Genomic DNA, 23,241 nt, shown 5'->3' with positions numbered 1-23,241 from the left:
AAAGACTGTAAAGAAATAAAACTATCATTAACAGATAAGATTGTGTACATAGAAAATTCAAAATAATCTGCAATACAGTGAGAAAAAAGATGTTCTCTTCAATAAACAGTCTAGGTCAATTATATGGTGGGGGGGAGGTGTCTTGACTACTATCTCCCACTGCATATAAAAAACAATTCAGAAATTCAGATGCACTGCAGATTTAACTGTGAAAAGTAAAGCGATAGGTTTTTAGGAAATAATATATAGAAGACATATTCACAATCTGGGAAAGACTTCTTAAATCACAAAAAGTACTTACCATCAAAGGAAAAAAATTAATAATCTGGGCTATATAAAATTAAAAACATATCTTTATTTCAAAAGATCCCAATAAAAGAGAAATACTAAAACCCTGAGTGGGAAGACATTAGCAATATATAGGTGTGTATATGTATATATATCTGACAAAAGATTCATACCTAGATACATAAAAAACTCCTACAAATCAAGAGGAAAAAGACAGACAATCCCATGTTTTAAAAAAATTCATAAAAGACTTGAACAAATTTATAAAAAAAGGACTCCAAACAGTCAATAAACATGAAAAACACACTCAACTTCACTAGTTATCATGTAAAATAAAATTAAAACAAAATGAGATACTGCTATATACCCTAAGAAAGACTAAAATTTTTAAAAAGACTGACAATATTAAGTGTTGGTGAAGCTGTGGAGCAGGCGGAACTTTCTCACACTGCTACTGTCAATTGTAAACCAAGTTTAGAAAACTGGAAGTATATATTAAAGCTAAACATATGCATAATCTATGACACAGTAACTCTATTCCTAACACTATACCCAACAGAAACCTATATGTAAGTTAACCAAAAAACATAACTGTGACGTTCATTGCAGCTTTATATGTAATACCTAAAATGGAAAACAACTTAATAAACTAGATAAATTGTGGCATATTCACACAATGGATATCCATACAGTACAAAAACAGAAATGAGAATGAATAAGCCCAACTGCATGCAACAGTATTAAATCTCACAAAAAGAATGTTGAGTGAAAAAGCCAGGCACAAAGAACAATCTTTACAATTCTATTTATACAAAGCACAAAACAGGCCAAAATAAACTGTGTTAGATGTCAGGATAGGTTACTCTTGAAGGGCAACTGACTGGAAGGGGGACCTGAAGAGTATTCTGCATGCTAATGATGTTCTCTTTCTTGATTTAGGTAATAATTTTTACAGGTATGTTCGATTTGTGAAAAATCACTAAGCTGAATGCTTGTGAAATGTATGCTTTTCTACATGTATACCACACTTAAACAAAAAATTCTATAAATTATAGGAACCACAAAACACCATCAACTGCATTCTCCAATGAATAAATACCATAAATTCTAAACCTGGGTGTTTTAGTTCCAATTTTTGGCCAACTAAATGGAGACTGAAGGGGTGGGGGTGGGGGGGTGGACAGAAGAAGTAGGAAAAAAGACAAGAAGTAAAGGAAAATAAGAGAAAATAAATGAGAAAAGTGGGATATAAAAAACAAGAGGAAAAAAGAAACAGTGGGAAGGAAAAAGAAAGACGAGGAATTGGAAAAGAGACTATGTTTGACAGAAGGATACAGCCTTAATACCTGAAATGTTTATTTGCTTTTGAGCATTTCCAGCTTTCAACAACTATGAATCTTAACCATTTACAGGCTTGGAACTCACTGGTATAAAGAAGAAATCCTGTATGCCACAATAGCAAATATGAAGTCGGTATCATTATAGAGCTGAATTAAATTAAGTGACTAGTTAGAGATGATTCAAGCAATATAAACTGGTCACAGAGACTTAGTTACAAATAAATGAAAGTTTTAATCTAGATGAATCCAAGAATAAACACCAAATATTCTACAGTAGAGCATTTTCAATTAAATCTTTTGGGACCAGATACTTGTTTAAGGATTAAGTTCCTAGAATCAAGTTATTTCTAACAAGGTACACATTTTTCATTTAATATAGATAACAAACCTGCTTTAGCCTTCTTTTTTGCTTTTTTTGGTTTAGATTTTTTGTCATCTTCCATGTTGTCTTCTACATTTTGTTCAATTGAGTTTATTTTATCATCTTGATGAGAATCTGAAGTCACTGCTCCAACTGGAGACTCCTTTTGTTCATCTTCAACTTTGTCACGCTCAAGTTCAGAGACGGTCAATGTGCTGCAAACACAGTTCAAGTACACGCCATTACAAACATGACATTATTACAGTTGTTCACAGTATGGCAAAACAGTGACTAAAGGCAAGGATAATCTTAAAACTGCTATCATTTTCTGCCAGAATACAAACGGTTTCTTATACACTAAAATGGTTAGCGATCAAACTAAGTATTATATTGTTTTATACTTGGTTATGAGATACATACCCCATGAGCCAACTTAAACTGAGCTATACAGCCCAGAGAAAAAATAAAATCGTATTTCACAGATGGGGTAGCAATCAGAAGAAAGATTTATACTATATTGTGTGGTGCCTCTAAGATGGCCATTGATTTCCACATTTATGTCTTTGTGCAATTCCCTCCCCGCTTCAGTGTGTGCTGGACCTAGTGATTCACTTCTAATGGACACAATTCAACTGAAGTAATGATGCCACTTCTGAGATCCAGTTCCAAGAAGGCTGTGACTTCAGCCTTGCTTTCTCTCTGACCTCGCTCTGAGGAAGCAAGTGGCCATGTGAGCAGCCCACATGGAGAGGCCCACATGGCAAGGAACAGATACCTCTGGCCAACAGCCAATAAGGGCCTGATACCTGCCAATGGCAACATGAATATGCACAGAAGTGGATCTTTTGAGGCCTTCCAAGAGCCATGTTGCTTGGCAGATCCTTCTCAGTCAAGTCTTGAGAAGACTGCAGCCCCAGCTGACACCTGACTGTAGCCTTGTGACAGACCCAGAGTCAGAGGCACCCGGCTAAGCCAAACTCGGATTCCTGACCTACAGAAACTGGGAGATAATACATTCTGTTGCTAAGCTGCTGAATTTTGGGGTAATTTTTCTACGCGGCAACAGTTAATACATATACTAATGTGTCTCTGCAGCAATCCAATTTGCCTTCTGTTACCACTGGTTAGACAGCTTTGATAAGAGGTTTTTGTTTCTGTTTTAGCTGGCTGTATGCTGTAGGAAAATTGTCCCTGAATGCTAAAGAATATTCATATACAGAATGTTCCCACCTCAAGTTGATTCTCTAAATGTAGGTTGCAGGGAAAAAAAAAAAAAATCAGGTATGGTGGTTAAAAGTCACTTTTTATTTATTTTACTGTTTTCCCCCAAAGAGGGACGGATAAATATGAATATACTCATAAAAGCCCACATCATTTACACAAGCACTGAAAAGGACTAGAAGAATACGAAATTGCTAACAGTGATTACCTTTGGATGGTCAGACTACTGGTACTTTTATTTCCTTCCTTGTGTATGTTCTACACTTAACAACTACTACTTATCTGATAGGGAAAACACGCTATCAGAGCTACTGTTTTATAAAAAGACAGGAATCTGTCATTCAAAAAAAGGAGAAGTAATTCAGTTTCTATTGTTTTAAAAGCAGATGTGAGTAGTTAAGGGCAGAGACTCTGGAGCTAAACTGCTAAGGTTCTGGTCAGCCCTTACTAGTTCTGTGACTTAAAACACCTCAGTTTCCCTGCCTTCAAAACAGGATATTATATTTACTCATAGGATTGTTATAAGGAATAAACGAGTTAATTCTTGCATAGCATCGAGCACATAGATAGTAAGGGCTGTGCAGGAATCCCTGGGTGGTGTAAATGGTTAACATGCTTGGCTGCTAACTGAAAGGTTGAAGATTCCAGTCCACCCAGAAGCACCTCTAAAGGCCTGGCAATCTACTTCTGAAAAATCAGCCATTGAAAACTCTATGGAGCACAGTTCTACTCTGACACACATGGGGTCCCTAAGAGTTAGAATAAACTCAACGGCAACTGGTTAAGGAATGAGTAAATGGTACCTGATATTCTTGTACTGGCAATGTCTCCAAATGAAAGACTAAGAATTTTTTTTTGTTAGATTACATATTATCACTCAAGAGCTGAAAATAACACTGTTTCTTTAAGAGGGTATTTTGTATTTATCAATACAAAGTACCTTGTTTCAGCTTTAGACTGGACCGGAATTTTCTTTTTTTTCTTTTTCTTTTTTTCACTGCTCAACTTGTCATCATGCAGTGAAGTATCTGAGGGAAAGTAAGTCAACTGTTCTTTCAGTTTCTTTCTTATTTTCTTCTTAATTTCCTTTGCCATTTCTTCCGCTGCCTGGAGCTGATACACTTCCATCAGCTCTTCTTCCCCATCGAAATCGTTTTCTTTTCCTTCATTTGCCTTCTTACTTTTCTGATGAGCAACACTCGACTGTGACTTTGTTTGCGCTTTTGGATGTGTAGAATCCAACTTCCTCTCAGTGGTTTCCGGTTCGATTTCTTGGGGAGACACTTGGGGCGCTGCTTTTGCGACCTTTCTATTTGACTTCCCTTGTTTTTCTTCCTCTACACTAGCATCATCACTTGGATTTTCAGGTGACTGCGTATTCCCTAGTTTGTCTTTAGAAACTCGCATGCTCTTCTCGGGGTTATCGGTGTTGGGAACACTTACGTTATCACTTTTAGTTCCTTTAATATGCTGAAGATTGCGTCTAAAGGGGTCAATCTAGGAAAAGAGAACACAATAACGAAGTTTCAGCAAAGCACAGTTTAGTTACATAAAGATAACAAGGAAACAGTTTAAGAACAGTGATTAACGTCGAACAATACGTAATACTGAAAAGATAATTCAGTTTTCTCACTTGAGCAAAACGATACCATTCTAGAGCATTTGATGAATACTCTCCTAGTTTATTCTTCCCAGTATTAGATTAGTATAACCTCTGAAAGCAACTTCAGATTAAGTGATTTAATTAATTAACATGGAGAAAACTACATAATGATTTTCAGAAGTGAATTAACTGCTTAAATCTCAAATGCTATTTTTCCTCATTGACAAAATGATCCTTACTCATTAATTACAAGATCTTTGAGAAACTGGCTAAAAGAGCCATTAAGAATAAGGCATTTCAGGTTCCCCAGCAGAAAACATGGGTCATTTATCCTGCTTCATAATTACTTTCTAAAACTAAAAGTCCATAGCTCCAGGATTACCCTGTAATTAGTCCAGATATATCACTGAAAATGCTGCTAAATATTAAATGTTATCAAGTTAAATCAAATGACTAAGCACACGCCTGTATCTCTTTTCCCAATCAAAATTATTTGAAATGAGAAGTATTTTCAAAAGGGGAAAAAAAATCAAGAAAGGATGCTACTTGGAGTAAAATAGATATTTTGAGAAATTCACTAAGGATAGAAAACAGGCAGGATCAGATCTATGGAGAAACAGAGAAAACCACAGTCCATGAGAAACGACTTCTCCAGAGACAAGGGCAGTTCTGAAGAAACCTAACTGCAGAGTCGAGTAATGCAAGCAGAAGGGAATAAAGCTGAGGATGGCCAACTGACAGGTGGGATGGATGGCTCTGTCTGCCCCCAGCTCTGTTTATATTAAGCAGCAAAAGCTTTTTACCCAGAGGATAAAGCAGCTAAGTATAGAAAGGCAGGTACAACCCTCACCAACAGCAGACGCAGACTATGTTAAAACCAACCAACAGGCAGAGGAACAGTGATTCTCAGATATAAAGATGAGATAATGAGAAACTAAGGAAAGAAGCCCAATGAAGGAAAGGTACCAAACCCTACAAAATAGAAAAATTAATACTCAAGGAAAATGCATTAATAGCACAAACAAAACAAGAATTTAAAATAAACCAAACCAAACCAAACCTGTTGCCGTCAAGTAGATTCCAACTCATAGCGGCCCCACAAGACAGAGTAGAAATGCCCTGTAGAGCTTCCAAGGAGCGGCTAGTGGATTCAAACAGCCAACCTTTTGGTTAGCAGCCAAGCTTTTAACCACTGTGCCACCAGGGCTTCGAATTTAAAATAAGAATAGTTAACAATCATAAAGAAATCCAAAAAGGACACTGGATAAAAAAGATATTAGAAATAAAAATTTGGGTGATAAAAATAAAAAAAAAGCTCTGTTGAAATACAAGTAGACAAAACTAAAGAGCTACAAGATAAAGCCAAAATCAAAATGAATCATTCTCCCAGGAATGGATGAGCTTACCAATGAAGACTGAATTGAGCTTCAGAAAAACCCCATGTTTAAAAATTTCTAGATAGAAAAATATTAACACATGTGAAAAGATGGGAAAAAAGTTAAAAGAATTAGTATTCCAATATACAGCCAAGACTCTCTTGCTCACCTAAGATATTCTTTATATACTTCCAAATTCTACCTGTTCTCCAAGAACAAATTATGAAGCCATATTCTTCAAAAAATGCCCCAATCAAATCTAAGAAAAATAATCTCTCTTAAAAAAAGTTAATTTTCATATGTTCTATCTTAGAAGCAATATATGCTTAATCTAAAAGAAACAAAACAAAATTAAAAGAAAAAATACTGAAAAATAAAAAGACACAAATCTCAACTATGGTTGTCTCACACTCAGAAAAAGCACTGCTAATCTTTTCAAAAACTTCTTTTTGTCTTCTATGAACAAAGTCATACCTCAGTAATCCTGAATTTCCATTACGTTAAAATGGGCATACATAAATTTTTCTACTGTTTCACTGAGTACCAGAAATGAAGTGCTAACATACACAGATTGTGAGACACTCCTGAAGGAAATAATTTGAAAGAGAGACAACCATGTGTTAAGGAATAGAAGAAAAATTTACGGTCTAAAAGAAAAGATTTTAAAAACGAAACCCTGGGAAAACTAATCAGATGACGCTTAGTTTTTGATTCACTTACTCTATTCCACCAATCTGTCAACCCTTGTACTAATAACACATTATTTTAATTTTATAATGATTTTATATTATTAATTTTTCTTTTTCTTTATCCAATTCATTCACTTTCTTTCTAAATACTGTAATATATTCAGTAGCATTATACCGACACTTCCATTACTTTTTAAATGGCCTGTTTTGTGGTTATGATTTCCTTTTTGCCTGGTGTTTGCCAAGAGAGGGTGAGTAGTTTATGCTTCCCCTCACACTTGTGTCCTGATAGAATTTCTCAACATCGAAACTGGACTTTAGGCAAATGGACATATCCCTTCCCACTTCTTAGTTATCCACTTAATTTAGCATTCCTAGTCTAAACTGCATCCTGTTCATGCTCACAAATCCCACTCTGATGGCAAAAAGAGAAAATAGGAGAAATTCATGTTCTTTTTTGACCAAGTAAGCCCATAAAAAGAGCCTGCTGACAACTGTTTTCAGAGTGGTTCTGCTTCTGCCTAACTTAACCACCTCATCTGAGGGGAGGGCACATACAACATGCAATGTTCCATCCTCCGCACGCCCAAACTCTCTACCATATTGCTTACTGGCAGCTACAGGCTCTGAACAGATGTAGAGTTGAACTGATTTGAGGTGGCGGGGCATTATTTTGGTTGTCTCAGAATTCAATGCCTGTCCAGTAAAGGGGATTGTTCAGTTTTCTGATCAGAGCAGCCTTAAGTCAGTGGAATATGTGGGGGTGATCGGCAGTTTGTACCCATCTACTTCCCTGCTGGCAATACTCTGCAGATTCACACTGAAGCACATGCATTGGCCAGGTATTTCCTAATACAGCCCCTTCACCACAGTAGTTAGCATAACTTACTCCTAGTTACTAGTGTAGACAGATTCTGATCTTTACTAGTGCTGGTGCCAGTTCTTACCTTGCAAGTCTTCATGGATATCTGAATATGCAAAGACGAATTTGGAGCTATGTTTGCAAGGCTATCTTAACCAAGAAGTGAGATACAGCCAATGATATCAAAGCATTCCAACTGCATAAAGTTCTAATGCAAACTGTTTACAGTGGTTCTGCTAATCTCTGATGCTGACATCAAGTACAACAACCAAGCTTTTCAGTAACATATCTAGTAGCTTCCATCAGCAATCCCGACCTGAATTAATCGCAGACTGATCTTAAAATCCTAGAACTCGGGGTTGAAAAAGATGTTAATGGCCTAATTCAACCAAGAATCTAATGCTTCAATCCCCTCACAATAACCCTTCTAAGTGATTACACAGCCAATGCATTAATACTCAAAACAGCTGAGTATCAGTACCATCAGAAAATGCACATTCTATTTTAGGACGTACCCACTGTGGGAGAGACCTAAATCTGACTCATTCTGTCAGTAGTTCTAAATTGGTGTACAGTGGTACGTACACTGGTGCACAATGAACCCCTCACACGTGCGGCTGGAATCTGGCCAATGCTAATACTTACTTTTGCTTTATTCGAGAATATATACTGGCAGTCAGACAGAATATTAAAATGAATGGCCAAATAACAAAGTACAGAATGGGGCAAAACTCACTACAAGGATGTATAACTCATCGTAATTCTCCCCTCAAAGAAATATCATGTATCATTTACCAGAATATGCATGAACTTGTTTTGTTTTTGTGAGGATACAAGAGATATGGTCATAGAAGTAAATAGTGCAACTGAAACAGTGAGATAGATTTGAAAAGTGAATAGTGCAATACCCGTGGATGTTATTACAGACTCTCTATAATAGCATGGGAATCAGGTTGTAGCTCAATACAGATTTGCCTAGTACTGTTTTGAGTTCTGAATTTTTAATCCCTTCAAGAGTGCTGCCAAAAATCTAACATTTGAAAGTGTGCCTCAGAGACAAAAGGATAACTACTGCCTATGGTTCCACTGACTTCTCCTGTTTCTACTGGGAAGAATCTCACAGAGTAAGTGCAAATAAAGTTAACCCACTAAATATCTGAAGATATTACCTCGTAAATTCTTCACAACTCTGGGCTAAAAATCTTCATTTTCTTCAGAAATGTGTAATATGGCTAATTCTGAGTTTCCTCATTATCACTGGTCACTCTCATCAGTTTCTCTGTTATTATAGGACAGTTCACAAGACTGAACTCAATACTCTAGGAGTGATGTAGATTCTTATGTAATTTTATCATGTGCTATTGACCATGACATAGACTTAATCTCTTTAATTTCCAAAGTTCCTTAGAGCTTTCATATGAAGTCATAATTCTGTGCAGGTATATAAATCACCATTAGTAAATTATCAATTACTTACTGAGATGTTTTCTCCAGATTTGGCGATCTTTTTCTGCAGTTTTTTTCTTTCTCGTATTAGATCATTGTGGGTCTTAAGCAATTCTTCAAAGCGAACTTTAGTTTTTACTTTGGCTTCACTCTCAACTACAAAAGACAGAACGATTCATGTCGTTTTTCTAGACAATTCTATTATAACACATATCAGCATTATTATTATGTTAAAGAACATAGTTTTGTAAAAGCCTGCATGAGTTCACCAGCTGCATTAGAACAACTGACCACTCCTTCCTCCTTAAAACGTTCTCTCTCTTGCTTAGGTAACCCAACATTCACCTGTAACCCTCTTACCTTTTGGACCACTCTAAGTTTCCTTTACTAAATTAATTTTTTACTTCTAATGCATAGTAGTATTACCATTATTGGTTATGTTTTCTTTAGCAAGTTCCTTATCATTTCTAAACTTCATTTTCCTTATCTGTAAAATCATGGACAACACTTACCTAGCCTATAATCAGCATTCAACAAACCTTAAAGCTAAAAGTTGTCTTTTTTTCCTTGAAAACATAAATCAGATCATGTTACTCCCCTGCTTAAGACACTATAATAGTTTCACATTTCATTTAGGATAAAATAAAACAAGTCCCTAACGTGCCCTACAGGGTTCTGCACTTCCTCACCTTCCTCTCTCTACAGCTTAAAATCAAGACAAATATCCCCTTAGATCCCCACATTGCAGCCACAGTTCCCTTCTTCTAACTCCTCACCAGACAAGCTCCTTCTAGCCTCAAGGCTTTCCTACATGCAGATGCTTCTAACTTCAAAGCTCCTCTAATTCCCCACCTGGCTACCTAAATGGTGCTTCTAAAGTGGTACATTTCCTGACACCTTCATCCAAAACCCTGTTTCTCACATAGCAGACTGTTCTTTTCCTTCATAGCACTTAACACATGAAATTATGCAATTATTTGTATAAATAAATTTGTATATTCATCGTTGTCTCCCCTACTATACTACTATACTACATAGCTTCGCATTACATCCCTAGTTACTATTACAGGGTCTGGCAGAGTATATGTTCAATTAACATGTTTTAAATGAATGAATGCTGAATGAATGAATAAATGCTCTAGTGCAGGCACTGGCAAACTACAGTCCATAGGCCAGTTGCCTGTTTTTTTTTTTTTAAGTGAAGTTTTATTGAAACACAGCCATGCCCATTCAGTTAAGTATCACGGCTGCTTTTGTGCTACAACAGAGCTGAGCAGTGGCATAAATGAATAGCTGCTACAGAGACCAAACCCAAAATACTAGCTGGCCCTTTAAAAAAAAAATTTGCAGATATCTGTCCTAGAGTAAAACACCCAATTTTGGTGATAAAGAATAAAGACTAATCATATGTTTTAATTATTATTTATTTTGTCCATCTGGGTTCCAAACTACTATCCATTGAAAACATACATACCTTAATCACCAACACTAAATATAAAATTGAATACCAAGCTATTATATATCTCAAAATGTAATCTTTGGTCAATAACACCTACTTTATTCATTAATCTGTTAAGGAAACTCTTAAATAATCCAAATTTTAAAATAAATAAATAAGTAAATAATATAAATTTTATACATACATTTCTTAAAAGCTTACCAATGGGCATATCTCAGTTTTATCGAGAGCACTGAGCAGTTACGTAAAGCACTGCCTCAGTCAGGATCCTATAAAAAAAGATTCATTTGTAATGTGAAACTTTCAAATAAAAATGATAAAATATTCTTCACCCAAGACTATGCACTGTTTGTCCACTATCTCCTCAGGCTTATACCAATAAAATTATACTCTCTTATTCTAATCTTAGACAACTGACTTAAATAACTTTGAATGAATTTAGGGTCCTGAAAGAGAGTAAAGCAAATTAGATAATATTTGAATAAAATATTTATATCGAAAGATTTAGAGCCTTGGAAACTCTGTGAGGCAGTTCTACTTTATCCTACAGGGTCAGTATGAATCAGATCGACTAGACAGCAGGAGATTTTATATTTGGAAAAAGAAACAAAAAAAATTTTGAAAGGCAGTGTCAAAAAGAAGAATTAATAACAGACATCTTACTTTGATTCTAAGGTCTTCTTACCCACGAAACCAAATATTCACTGTAAAAAAACTCCTGACCAAAATTAATCCTGCCAACGGCTTTTCTATCACCCAAAGTTGCTATTTTTTCTTTCCTGTTGGAAGCCAAACCTAAAACCAAACCCGCTACTGTCAAGTTGATTCCAACTCATAGCGACCCTGCAGGACAGAGGAGAACTGCCCCACAGGGCTTCCAAAGAGTGGCTAGTGGATTCGAACTGCCAACCTTTTACCTCTCGGTTAGCAGCCTGAGCTCTTAACCACTGTGCCACCAGGGCTTCCCTGGTGGAAGTCAGGCTTACTAAATTTGAACTTCAAAAGACATGGCTGAAGGTGGGTGGAGGGCCAGACACTACCCTGTGACTTCGTATCAATTGATCTCAGTAAAACGGGAAGAGCAGGGTTCACTCAATCACATTAAGATTAGCCAATGATCGATCTTCTATTCTTCTCCCTCCTCTTTTCTTTACAAGCTTCATTGTAACCAGCAAACTTCAAGCCATTTGCTTTTTTCTGGAATCAGACCGGTCTTCCTATAGGTATAGAGTAATCGCTCACTTATGTTTCAATTTCTTTGCATTTTGATTATTTTTAACAGCAATTAATGTCTAACATGGTATGTTAATAAACTTTTAAATCTGTTTTCAGTAAATTAACGAATATTTCAACACACTTTTAAGAAACCTAACTCTAAGTCAGGATTGATTTCCCCAAGACCACATACTAGTGTATTAGTAAAGTATACCTGAGGGAAGTACATCACAGATGATGAATTTAAGCCACACAGTACCCGAAAATGCTGCTGTTAGAAAAGGTGAGCACAAGCATTTGTACCATCTTTCTCAAATCAACACCTGGGTGTGTATTACATTGTGTCAGAGCTACTCAAAACCAAAGACAAACTCAGTAATATATTTCTGAACTGCCAATTTCATTTAAAGATGGGTGTGTGTGTGTTTAAAACAAACATGTATTAATTCCCCATTAGAGCATAAAATATGCATACTACATTTTTAAGAGTAAAACTGAAGGCTGTAAAAAAAAAAAAAAAGGAAAACCAATTTGCACCAGTTCAGGCATTCAGTTAATGCTCCAGGTCCTGAGGAGCCATGTTGATGATCCTCTGATATTGCGGTACTCTGGGCAGAAAAAATACTAAAGAGAAAAGAATGATTATATAAATATACCCCAATTACATGAGGATACTTTTCTAACTATAAGCAGGTACAGAGACAAAACAGACATCATTAAATTCACAGCACATAAGCTGCTATAGTTTCTGACAGGAAAAACCCTATTTACTCTTATCAGTAGATATAGATCTAATAAGCCTGGTCACCTGTTTTCCAACCTACATCAAATCAGAAAGAGAGAGAGGCTACAAAGGCAAGTGCAATGTCAGTATCAGTAACGGAAACCTGACAGAACATATGAAATAGAAAAAAAAAATAAAACAAATAGGAATTGAATCTTTATAGTATTCAGTGGTCATGCAATATACAGGAAAACAGTTCAACTACATTATGACTATGAGACATCAAGAAAAGGCTTACTTACATTCAGCATAACCTGTTTTTTCTTTAACAGGAAATTTATATAATTTTTTTAAAAAATTAAATAAAAAGTACTGATAAGGCAGGGGAAAGAATCAAGGATAATTCCTATCTTCCAAAAACAGAACAAGCAGGCTAGTAGTATCATTAACTGCAATACAGTATGGGCAGTTTAGTGCGGGGTGTGTGTGTACCGTGAATGTGTGTGTGTGTGTGTGTTAGGTGCTGTCGAGTTGGTTCCAACTCATGGTGACCCTATGTACAATGGAACAAAACACTGCCTAGTCCTGCACCATCCTCACAATTGTTGCTATGTTTCAGCCCATTGCTGGAGCCACTGTGTCAATCCACCTCAGTGAGGGTCTAAGAAGCATGCTGGCTGTACTTTTTCCAAGACAGATTTGTTCTTTCTTCTGGCAGTCCATGGTGTATTCAATATTCTTTGCCAACACCACAATTCAAATAAACCAACTCTTCTTTGATCCTCCTTATTCACTGCCCAGCTTTCAAATATATATGAAATCATTGAAAATACCATGGTTTGGGTCAGGTGCACCTCAGTCCTCAAAGTGATATCATTGCTTTTTAACACTTTAAAGAGACTTTTCGCAGCAGATTTGCCCAATGCAATGCATCCTTTGATTTCTTGACTGCTGCTTCCATGGGTGTTGATTGTGGATCCAAGTAAAATGAAATCCTTGACAACTTCAATATTTTCTCCATTTATCATGATGGTGCTTTACTGCTCCAATTGTGAGAATTTTTGTGTCCTTATGTTGAGGTGTAATCCACACTGAAGGCTGTAGTCTTTGATCTTCATCAGTAAGTGCTTCAAGTCTTTTTCCCTTTTGGCAAGCCAGGTTGTATCATCTGCACATTGCAGGTTGTTAGTCTTCCTCCAATCCTGATGCCACACTCTTCTTCATATAGTTCAGCTTCTCGAATTACCTACTTAGTGTACCGACTGAATAAGTATGGTGAAAGGATAAAACCTTGACGCACGTTTCCTGACTTTAAACCACTTGGTATCCCCTTGTTTTGTTCAAGCAACTGCCTCTTGGTCTGTGTGCAGGTTCTGCATGAGCAAAATTACCAAAACCAAAAAAAAAACCCAAAAAACCCAAACCCACTGCCATCGAGTTGATTCTGACACATAGTGACCCTAGAGGACAGGGTAGAACTGGCCCATAGGGTTTCCAAGGAGCAGCTGGTGGATTCCGACTGGCGACCTTTTGGTTAGCAACTGAGCTCTTAACCACTGTGCCACCAGGGCTCCAAATTCAGTGTTCTGGAATTTCCATTCTTGGCAATGTTACCATAATTTCTTCTGATCCGTACATCTGACTACCTCTGCATAGTCAATAAAACACAGGTAAACATCTTACTGGTATTCTCTGCTTTCAGTAAAGATCCATCTGACATCAGCAATGATACCCCTTCTTCTACATCCTCTTCTGAATCTGGCTTGAATTTCTGGCCGTTCCCTGTTGATGTACTGCTGCAACTGTTTTTGAATTATAGTAGAGCATAGTATAGCGGAGTACCTTGAAACAAACAAAAAAAAAGCCATACCCACCACCATCCAGTCGATTCCGACTCATAGTGACCCTCCAGGACAGAGAAGAACTGTCCCACAGGGTTTCCAAGGCTGTAAATCTTTACAGAAGCTGACTGCCACATCTTCCTCCCATGGAGTGGCTGGTGGGTTCCAACCACCGAACTTTCAGTTCGCAGTCGAGCACTTAACCACTGCCCCTCCAGGGCTGCTCCACTTAAAACCCAGGTCCTGGAATTAGTCTCCCATGGTTACTAGTGTGACTCTGAGCAAAATGTTTCCCCATCTGTAAAATCAGCAATATAAGTGTCTACTCAGAAGGTTGTTTTAAGGATTAGATGACAGAGAACAAGCACCAATAAATACTAGCTACAATTTTAATAGGTACTTTTTCCTCTGTGAGTTTAGTGTGGGGCATGCTGAGTTACAGATTTGAGGGGCACTAGGTGGCTATGCACCTAAGATCTGTCGTCAGATCCCTGATTTGAATCCCACTTCTGCTGGTCAATAGATTAATCTCTGTGGACCTCAGTTTCCTAATTCTTGTAAAGAAAAGTTAGTCACTCATAGGTTTTTGTAAGGATTAAATGAGATCATGCAAGCAAAGCACTTAACATGATGCCTAGCACACAGTCAGCCCTCCATAAATGATGGTTATGTTTTGTAGACAATAGTAAGAGCCCTGGTGGTGCAGTGGTTAAAGCACTCGGCTGCTAACTGAAAGGTTGGCAGTTTAAACCCACCAGCCTCTCCCTGGGAGAAAGATGTGGCAGTCTGTTTCCCTAAACATTACCGCCTAGGAAACTCGATGGGACAGTTCTACTCTGTCCTACAGGGTTGCTATGACTTGGAATTGACTCAACAGCAGTAGGTTTGGGTTGCAGTAGATGACAGAATATATTAATACAGCAGAGAGACCTAGGCTGAAAATTTTGGCATTTACATATATGAAGGCTGCAAGGTGAAAAAAAAGCCAAAGATATAATTCTGGGAACGCGTAAAATAAAAAAATCAACAGGTGCCTCGGAGAGAGAAGTATCACAGAAGCCAAGGTAAAAAGCAAATTTCAAGAAAGAATTCATCTACACTATCTGATAGCAAAAGTTGCTGCAAGTTTTGAAGCATGTCCCCTGGATCTGCAATCAGGAAGTGACTGATGACTTGCCCCAAAGCTGGTTATTAAAAAAAAACAAACCAAACGCGTTGCTGTTGGGTCGATTCTGACTTACAGAGACCCTACAGGACACAGTAGAACTGCCCCATAGAGTTTTCAAGGAGCGCCTGGTGGACTGGATGCCAGTCTTTTGTTTAGCAGCCACAGCACTTAACCACTATGCCACCAGGGTTTCTAAGCTGGTGATGGAGTGGCAGAAATGTGGAAGCCACTGGATGAGGAATGAATGGAAGGTGAGACCTGTAGAAGGGGAGTATAGATAATTCTTTCTAGAATTCTGTTTCCAACTGTCTCCCCCAGCATCTAAAGACAGTGACATGAGGTAGCAGCTTCAAGGGGCAAAAAGACTATGGAAGGACTTTGCTATCTGTTTCAACACTGTTTCTATGCCTCCACTGCATCCTGCCCCCTTTTAAAACAAAATCATCCTTTACACTGCAAACAGAATAATCTTTCTAAAATACAAATTTGATGGTGTCATTTGTTTAAACTTCTGCACTAGCTGCCGATCACCCACTAGAAAAAGTGTGAAGTCCTTACAATTGAGGTCCAAGGCTGTTTATGAATCCCCCCCGCACTTGCCTTTCTTTACTTTTACATCTCCTCTCCGGCCACACTGCCACACAGACATTCTGTGCTCCAGCCACATGAACAATCTGCAAACCCTCAAACATGCCAAACTCTTTCTTTCCTTTGTTTTATTACACATTCACCCTTATCTCCTAAGATGTGCCCTCACTCCCTTGTCCCATAAACAAACTCCCAACTATCATCTGACATTAAATGCAAAGGTACCTTCTCTGAGGAGCACTCTAACATCGATTGAGCACATGAAGATGCTCAATAAAATTACTTTATGCCCATAATTACTGTATTAAAATGAGTAAAAAGGTATAAAATTAAAAAAAGACATAAGTAAATTATGTATTTACATTGTTGCTGTTGTTAGGTGACATCGAGTTGGTTCTGACTCATAGGGACCCTATGTGCAACAGAACAAAACACTGCCCAGTCCCGCGTCATCCTCACAATGTCTGCTATGCTTGAACTGATGGTTGTAGCCACTGTGTCAACAGATCTCGTTGAAGGTCTTCCTCTTTTCTGCTGACCCTCCACCTTACTAAGCATGACTGGTCCCTCCTGATAACAGGCCCAAAGTAGGTAAGACAAAGTTTCACCATGCTTGCTTCTAAGAAGAATTCTGGCTGTACTTCTTCCAAGACAGATTAGTTTGTTCTTCTGGGAGTCCATGGTATATTCATATTCTTAGCCAATACCATAATTCAAAGTGCAATGATTCCTCTTCAATCTTCCTTATTCAATGTCCAGCTTTAGCAGGCATATGAGGTGACTGAAAATACCATGGCTTGGGTCAGCTGCACCTTAGTCCTCAAAGTGACATCCTCGCTTTTCAACACTTTAAAGAGGTCGTTTGCAGCAGATTTGCCCAACACAGTATGTCGTCTGATTTCTTGACTGCTGCTTTCATGGGCATTAATTGTGGATCCAAGTAAAATAAAATCCTTGACAACTTCAATCTTTTCTCCATTTATCATGATGTTGTTTATTGGTCCACTTGTGGGGATTTTTGTTTTCTTTATGTTGAGGTGTAATCCATATTGAAGGCTGTAGTCCCTGATCTTCATCAGTAAGTCCTCTTCACTCTCAGCAAGCAAGGCTGTGTTATCTTCCAATTCTGATGCCAAGTTCTTCTTTAAATAGTCCATCTTCTCGGATTATTTGCTCAGCATACAGACTAAGTATGATGGAAGGATACAACCATGACACACACCTTCCTGACTTTCAACCTGCAACATCTCCTTGTGCTGTTCGAACTACTGCCTCTTGGTCTATGTACATGTTCCTCATGAGTACAATTAAGTGTTCTGGAACTCCCATTCTTCACAATGTTATTCAGACACATGCGGATGTATTTACATTACTTACTATTTAATACCATGACTTGTCTGTCAATTTGAAATACTGTGGTGGCTTGCATGTTACTCTGATGCTGGAAGCTATGTCACTGGTATTTCAAAAATCAGCAGGGTCAACTCATGAAGGACAGGTTTCAACGGAGCTCCCTGACTAAGGAGACTAGGACCTGGCAATCTACTTCTGAAAAAACTGACCAGTAAAAACCTTATATATAGCATAGGTTATTCTATTCTCGTCTGATATAGCGCTGGAAGATGAGCCCCTCAGGTTGGAAGGCACTCAAAATACAACTGGGGAAGAACTGCCTCCTCAGAGAGGCTCAATACTATCAGTCAGAACACGGCCAGGGGTCAACTGTAAAACAGACCATCAACTGTTCTTATGAAAGTTCAAGATGAAGCTGAAGAAAACAAAAACAAGTCCATGACAACCAAAGTATGGCCTGGAATATATCCTACCTGAATTTAGAGACCATCTCAAGATTAGACTTGCTGCACTGAACACTACTGACCAAAGACCAGATGAGTTACGGGATAACATCAAGGACATCATACATGAAGAAAGCAAAAGGTCATTAAAAAGACATGAAATAAAGAAAAGATCAAAATGGATGTCAGAAGAGACACTGAAACTTGCTCTTGAATGTAGGGTAGCTTAAGCAATTGGAAGAAATGATTAAGTAAAAGAGCTGAACAGCAGATTTCAAAGGATGGCTTGAGAAGACAAAGTAAAGTATTATAATGAAATGTGCAAAGACCTAGAGTTAGAAAACCAAAAGGGAAGAACATGCTCAGCATTTCTGAAGCTGAAAGAACTGAGAAAAAAATCCAAGCCTCGAGTTGCAATACTGAAGGATTCTATAGGCAAAACATTGAACGGCACAGGAAACATCAAAAGAGGATGGAACGAATACAGAATCACTGTACCAAAAAGAACTGGTCAACATTCAACCATTTCACTGGTAGCATGTGATTAAGAATCGATGGTACTGAAGGAAGAAGCCCAAGTTGCACTGAAGGCATTAGTAAAAAACAAGGCTCCAGGAATTGAAGGATTACTAAGTGTGATGCTTCAACAAACTGATGCAAGGCTGGAAACTCTGATTAGTCTACGCCAAGAAATTTGGAAGACAGTTACCTGGCCAACCAACTAGAAGAGAACCATATTTGCACTCATTCCAAAGAAAGATGATTCAAGTGGACATTACTGAAAAATATCATTAATATCACATGCAAGTAAAATTTTGCTGAAGATAATTCAAAAGCAGCTGCAGCAGTACATCTACAGGGAACTTCCAGAAATTCAAGCTGGATTCAGAAGAGGACGTGGAACAAGGGATATCATCGTTGATGTCAGATGGATCATGGCTGAAAGCAGAGAATACCAGAAAGATGTTTACCTGTGTTTTACTGACTATGCAAAGGCATTCGACTGTGCAGATCATAACAAATTATGGATAACATTGCAAAGAATGAGAATTTGAGAACACTTCATTGTGCTCATAAGGAATCTGTACATCGACCAAGAGGTTCAAACAGAACAAGGGGATACTGTGTGGCTTAAAATCAGGGAAATCTGCATCAGGGTTGTATCCTTTCACCATACTTATTCAATCTTTATGCTGAGCAAATAATCCGAGAAACTGCAGTATATGAAGAAGGTGGCATCAGAATAGGAGAAAGACTCATTAACAACCTGCAATATGCAGGTGACACAACCTTGCTTGTGTGATACTGAATAGGAGTTGAAGCATTTACTCATACAGCCTTCAGTATGGATTGCAGCTCAACATAAAGAAAACGAAAAGCCTCACAACTGGACAATAAGCAACATCATGATAAATGGAGAAAAGACTGACGTTGTCAAGGATTTCATTTTACTGGGATCCACAATCAACGTCTATGGATGCAGCAGTCAAGAAATCAAAGGACATTTGCACTGGGCAAATCTGTTGCAAAAGACCTCTTTAAAGTATTAAAAAGCAAAGATGTCACTTTGAGGAGTAAGGTGTGCATGACCCAAGCCATGGTATTTTCAATCACCTCATATGCATGCGAAAGCTGGACAATGAATAAGAAAGACTAAGAAGAATTGATGTATTTGAATTACAATGTCGGCAAAGAATATTGACTATACCGCGGACTGCCAGAAAAATGAACAAATCTGTCTTCGAAGTAGTACAGTCAGAATGCTGTTTAGAAGGGAAGATGGTGTGAGCTGGTCTCACATACTTTGGACATGCTATCAGGAGGGACCAGTCTCTGGAGAAGGACATCATGTTTGGTGTTACGGATTGAACTGTATCCTCCAAAAACTGAACTGTATCCTCCAAAACTGTGAGTCAACTTGGCTAGTCCATGATTCCCAGTATTGTGTGATTGTCCACCATTTTGTCATCTGATGTGATTTTCCTATGTGTTGTAAATTTTACCTCTACGTTAATAAGGCAGGATTCAAGGCAGTTATGTTAATGAGGCAGTACTCAATCTACAACATTAGATTGTGTCTTAAGTCAATCTCCTTTGACATATAAAAGAGAGATGCAAGCAGAGAGACAGAGGGACCTCATTACCACCAAACAAGAAGAGTCAGGAGCACACATCCTTTGGACCCAGGGTCTCTGCATTGCGAAGCTCCTGGACCAGAGGAAGACTGATGACAAAGAGCTTCCTCCAGAGCAGACAAAGACAGAAAGCCTTCCCCTTGAGTTGACGCGCTGAATTTGGACTTCTAGCCTACCAGACTGTGAGAGAATAAATTTCACTTTGCTAAAGCCATCCACTCATAGTATTTGTTATAGCAGAACTAGGTAACTAAGATATATGGCAGGAAATCATCGAAAAAGAGGAAGACCCTCAAGGAGATGCACTGACACAGTGGCTGCAACAATAGGCTCAAACACAGCAATGACATCACAAGAAATGGGCAGTGTTAGTTCTGTTGTACACAGGGTCTCCATGAGTTACAACTGTCTCAACAATACCTAACAACAACAAAAACACTGTTTAACAGGATAATATACAATAAAATTTATAAACACTAACATTATTTAGAAGCCCTGGTTAAAAGCTCAGCTACTAACCACAAGGCTCGCAGTTCAAATCTACCAGCCACTGCTCAGAAACCCCATGGGTCAGTTCTACCCTGTCCTATAGGGTCACTATGAGTTGGAATGGAGTCGACAGCAACAGGTTTTTTTAATATTATTTATGAGTCCCTGGGTGGTGCAAAGAGGAGTCCTAGTGGCACACTGGTTAAGCACTTGGCTGCTTACCGAGAGGTCAGGGTTCAAACCTACCAGCCACTCTGTGGGAGGAAGATGTGGCAGTTTGCTTCCATAAAATTCTTGATAACCCTACGGGGCAGTTCTACTCTGTCCTATAGAGTCATTATGAGTTTCAATCGACTCGATGGCAATAGGTTTGGTTTTGGATGTGCAAACAGCTAAGTGCTAGGCTATTTAGTAAAAGGCTGGAGGTTGAAGTTCACCCACAGGCACCTCAGAAGAAAGGTCTGGAGATCTACTTTCACTCTTGAAGGGTCACAGCCATTGAAAACCCTATGAGCAGTTCTACTCTGACACAAAAGGGGTCACCATAAGTCGGAATCCACTCGAGGACAGCTGGGTTTTTCTAATATTATTTAATAACATAGCAGATACATAACAGGCATAATCATTTCTCAATGTCACTGTGTACTACAAAAAAAATTACAGAATTAGTGACTAATATTTAATGAACAGCAACACTGTCTGACTTAAGATCAAAAGTTAAGATCAGACTTAAAAAGAGATCCCTGAACCTCATAACCTGAACCAAATCAAACCCACTGCTGTTGAATCAATTCCAACTCACAGGGATTCTATACATGCTATTATTTTAAAACTTCTCCCTCAGAAACCTTTTTACAGAAAATGATTAGAGATATAATCATTAGGAAACGTAATTGGCTTGTTTCAGCTCATTTTAACTTTCCCGGATCTCCTGATTTTCAAACACCGATCAGCAGGTAACTAAAGGAAACCCTGGTGGCATAGTGCTTAAGAGCTACGGCTGCTAACCAAAAGGTCCGCAGTTCGAATCCGCCAGGCACTCCTTGGAAACCGTATGGGGCAGTTCTACTCTGTCCTACAGGGTTGCTGTAAGTCGGAATCGACTCCACGGCAATGAGTTTTTTTAGGCGACTAAAGAGCAAGGAGAGAAAAAGCCGAAACACTTGGATGATTCACTCCTTACTCAAATTTGACAGCAAGGAACAAACAAAATCCCCGTATAAATAATTCAATTAATAAATCAACAACAAACCCATTGCCGTGGAGTTGATTCCAACTCAAAGAGACCCGATAAGACAGGGAAGAAGTACCCCATAGGGTTTCCATGGCTGTAATCTTTACGGAAGCAGCCTGCCACATCTTTCTCCTGCAAATCAACAAGTCTTCATAAATTCATAAATAAACACTATTCTGAATATGCTTTTAAAAAACCCTTTTGGTATTTGAATTTCTTTCAAATATTCTTTAAAAATTTCCCAGGGTCCTCATAACAAGTACTCTTTTTTCCCCGACAGCCCAAACAATAGCAACAACCATTAATGCAACAGGTGAAAAAACTGTTGCCATGTCTTTTTCAAATAAAGTAAAAGCCATATACGCCAGTCTGTAGATGTTTTCACTGGGAGGATGAAATAAAGCACAACCATTTGGTAGGGATTCCTAAACAATCTACATGTTTTTCTATTTTTATGTATATTGAAACGACACTATTACATTTTTTAAAAACAAATATAACACATTGATCACCTTTTCTCAGACGTATTTAAGAAGGCATTTCACAGGTTCAAGATTTAGCACCAGGTTGACACTATAAAACGAAATAAACATACTTACTACGCATCTGATTTTAAAGCGTTTAAACTAGACTCGGGAGTAGCAAAAAAGAATTGCATTCCCGCTTTGGACACCATGCTAACAACTCAGGAACAGAGTCGTCCACCGAAGAGAGCGGAAAAGTACGTACAGGTATTTTTCAAAAATCACATCCCTCCCCTGCGGGATACCCATCAGTGGCGCAGTGCGGCCCCATCCCGGCCACGCCGGCAAGCCGCCCCCGCGCTCTCAGACCAGATCAGTCCTCTTGCCGCCGAGAGGGCCCAGGAAGGCCGAGTCCCTAGCCCCGGGCTCCCACCACCAGCGCGCCTGCAACGTACTCACAAAACGAAGGGCGCAGAGCCGCGGACCGCCTGTCCCGCCCAAGCCGACGCCGGGCGGTGCGAAGCGGCTCCCGGCGCCTATCCGGGCAGGCCGGGAGCGAAGCGGCTGCGCAGTTAGCTCAGCCGCCAGCGACCCGGGCTTTGCCAGCGGGCCCGGTGCCGCAACGCGGGCCGCACACCCTCCCACCCGCTGGCGTCAGTGCTAGCCTACGCCGCCGTTCCCATGACAACTGATGGAGCCAGTGCTCTTTGCCTGGACCGTGGCCCTCTTCCGTCCCCTCTCCACGGCCCCGCCCCCGCACCGCCTACGCGTCGGCCCGGGAGGCGAGGCAGTTTGCCGCTAGCGGAGGCGGTGCTGGCGCGTCCGCAGGACTTCAGGCGGCGGGCTGGCGGGCACGCGCTGCGGGGTCGTGCGCGGGACTCCTCGCGAACGCGCGGACAGCGGAGAACTGCCTTTGAGGCTCTGGACGCGGAAAGCATGTAC

At 39.1% G+C, this 23,241-nt stretch overlaps 1 protein-coding gene across 11 annotated transcripts in view; it reads right to left on the bottom strand.

The window, feature by feature from the left end:
* The window catches only part of AHI1 (Abelson helper integration site 1), a 225,809-nt gene extending 202,925 nt beyond the window's left edge, over positions 1-22,884 (bottom strand). For 7 of the 11 annotated variants that reach the window (XR_002823803.1, XM_023729913.1, XM_023729912.1 and 4 more), the window contains exons 1-5: positions 22,348-22,737; positions 10,847-10,914; positions 9,218-9,342; positions 4,151-4,707; positions 2,017-2,204 (exon numbers count right to left, since the gene is read on the bottom strand). Coding sequence is in view for 10 of the 11 variants with exons in the window: in XM_023729913.1 (XP_023585681.1) it covers positions 2,017-2,204; positions 4,151-4,707; positions 9,218-9,342; positions 10,847-10,856 (880 nt within the window). In the remaining variant the exon portion in view is untranslated. The other 4 variants (XM_023729901.1, XM_023729897.1, XM_023729908.1 and 1 more) reach the window with 4 other exon arrangements.
* Positions 22,885-23,241: the final 357 nt, after the last annotated feature.

The sequence above is a fragment of the Trichechus manatus genome, unplaced genomic scaffold, assembly GCF_000243295.1.
Source record: "Trichechus manatus latirostris isolate Lorelei unplaced genomic scaffold, TriManLat1.0 scaffold00002, whole genome shotgun sequence".
Taxonomy (NCBI): Eukaryota; Metazoa; Chordata; class Mammalia; order Sirenia; family Trichechidae; genus Trichechus; species Trichechus manatus.
The sequence above is the reverse complement of the archived record's forward strand: the minus strand, read 5'-3'. Positions and strand labels throughout refer to the sequence as shown.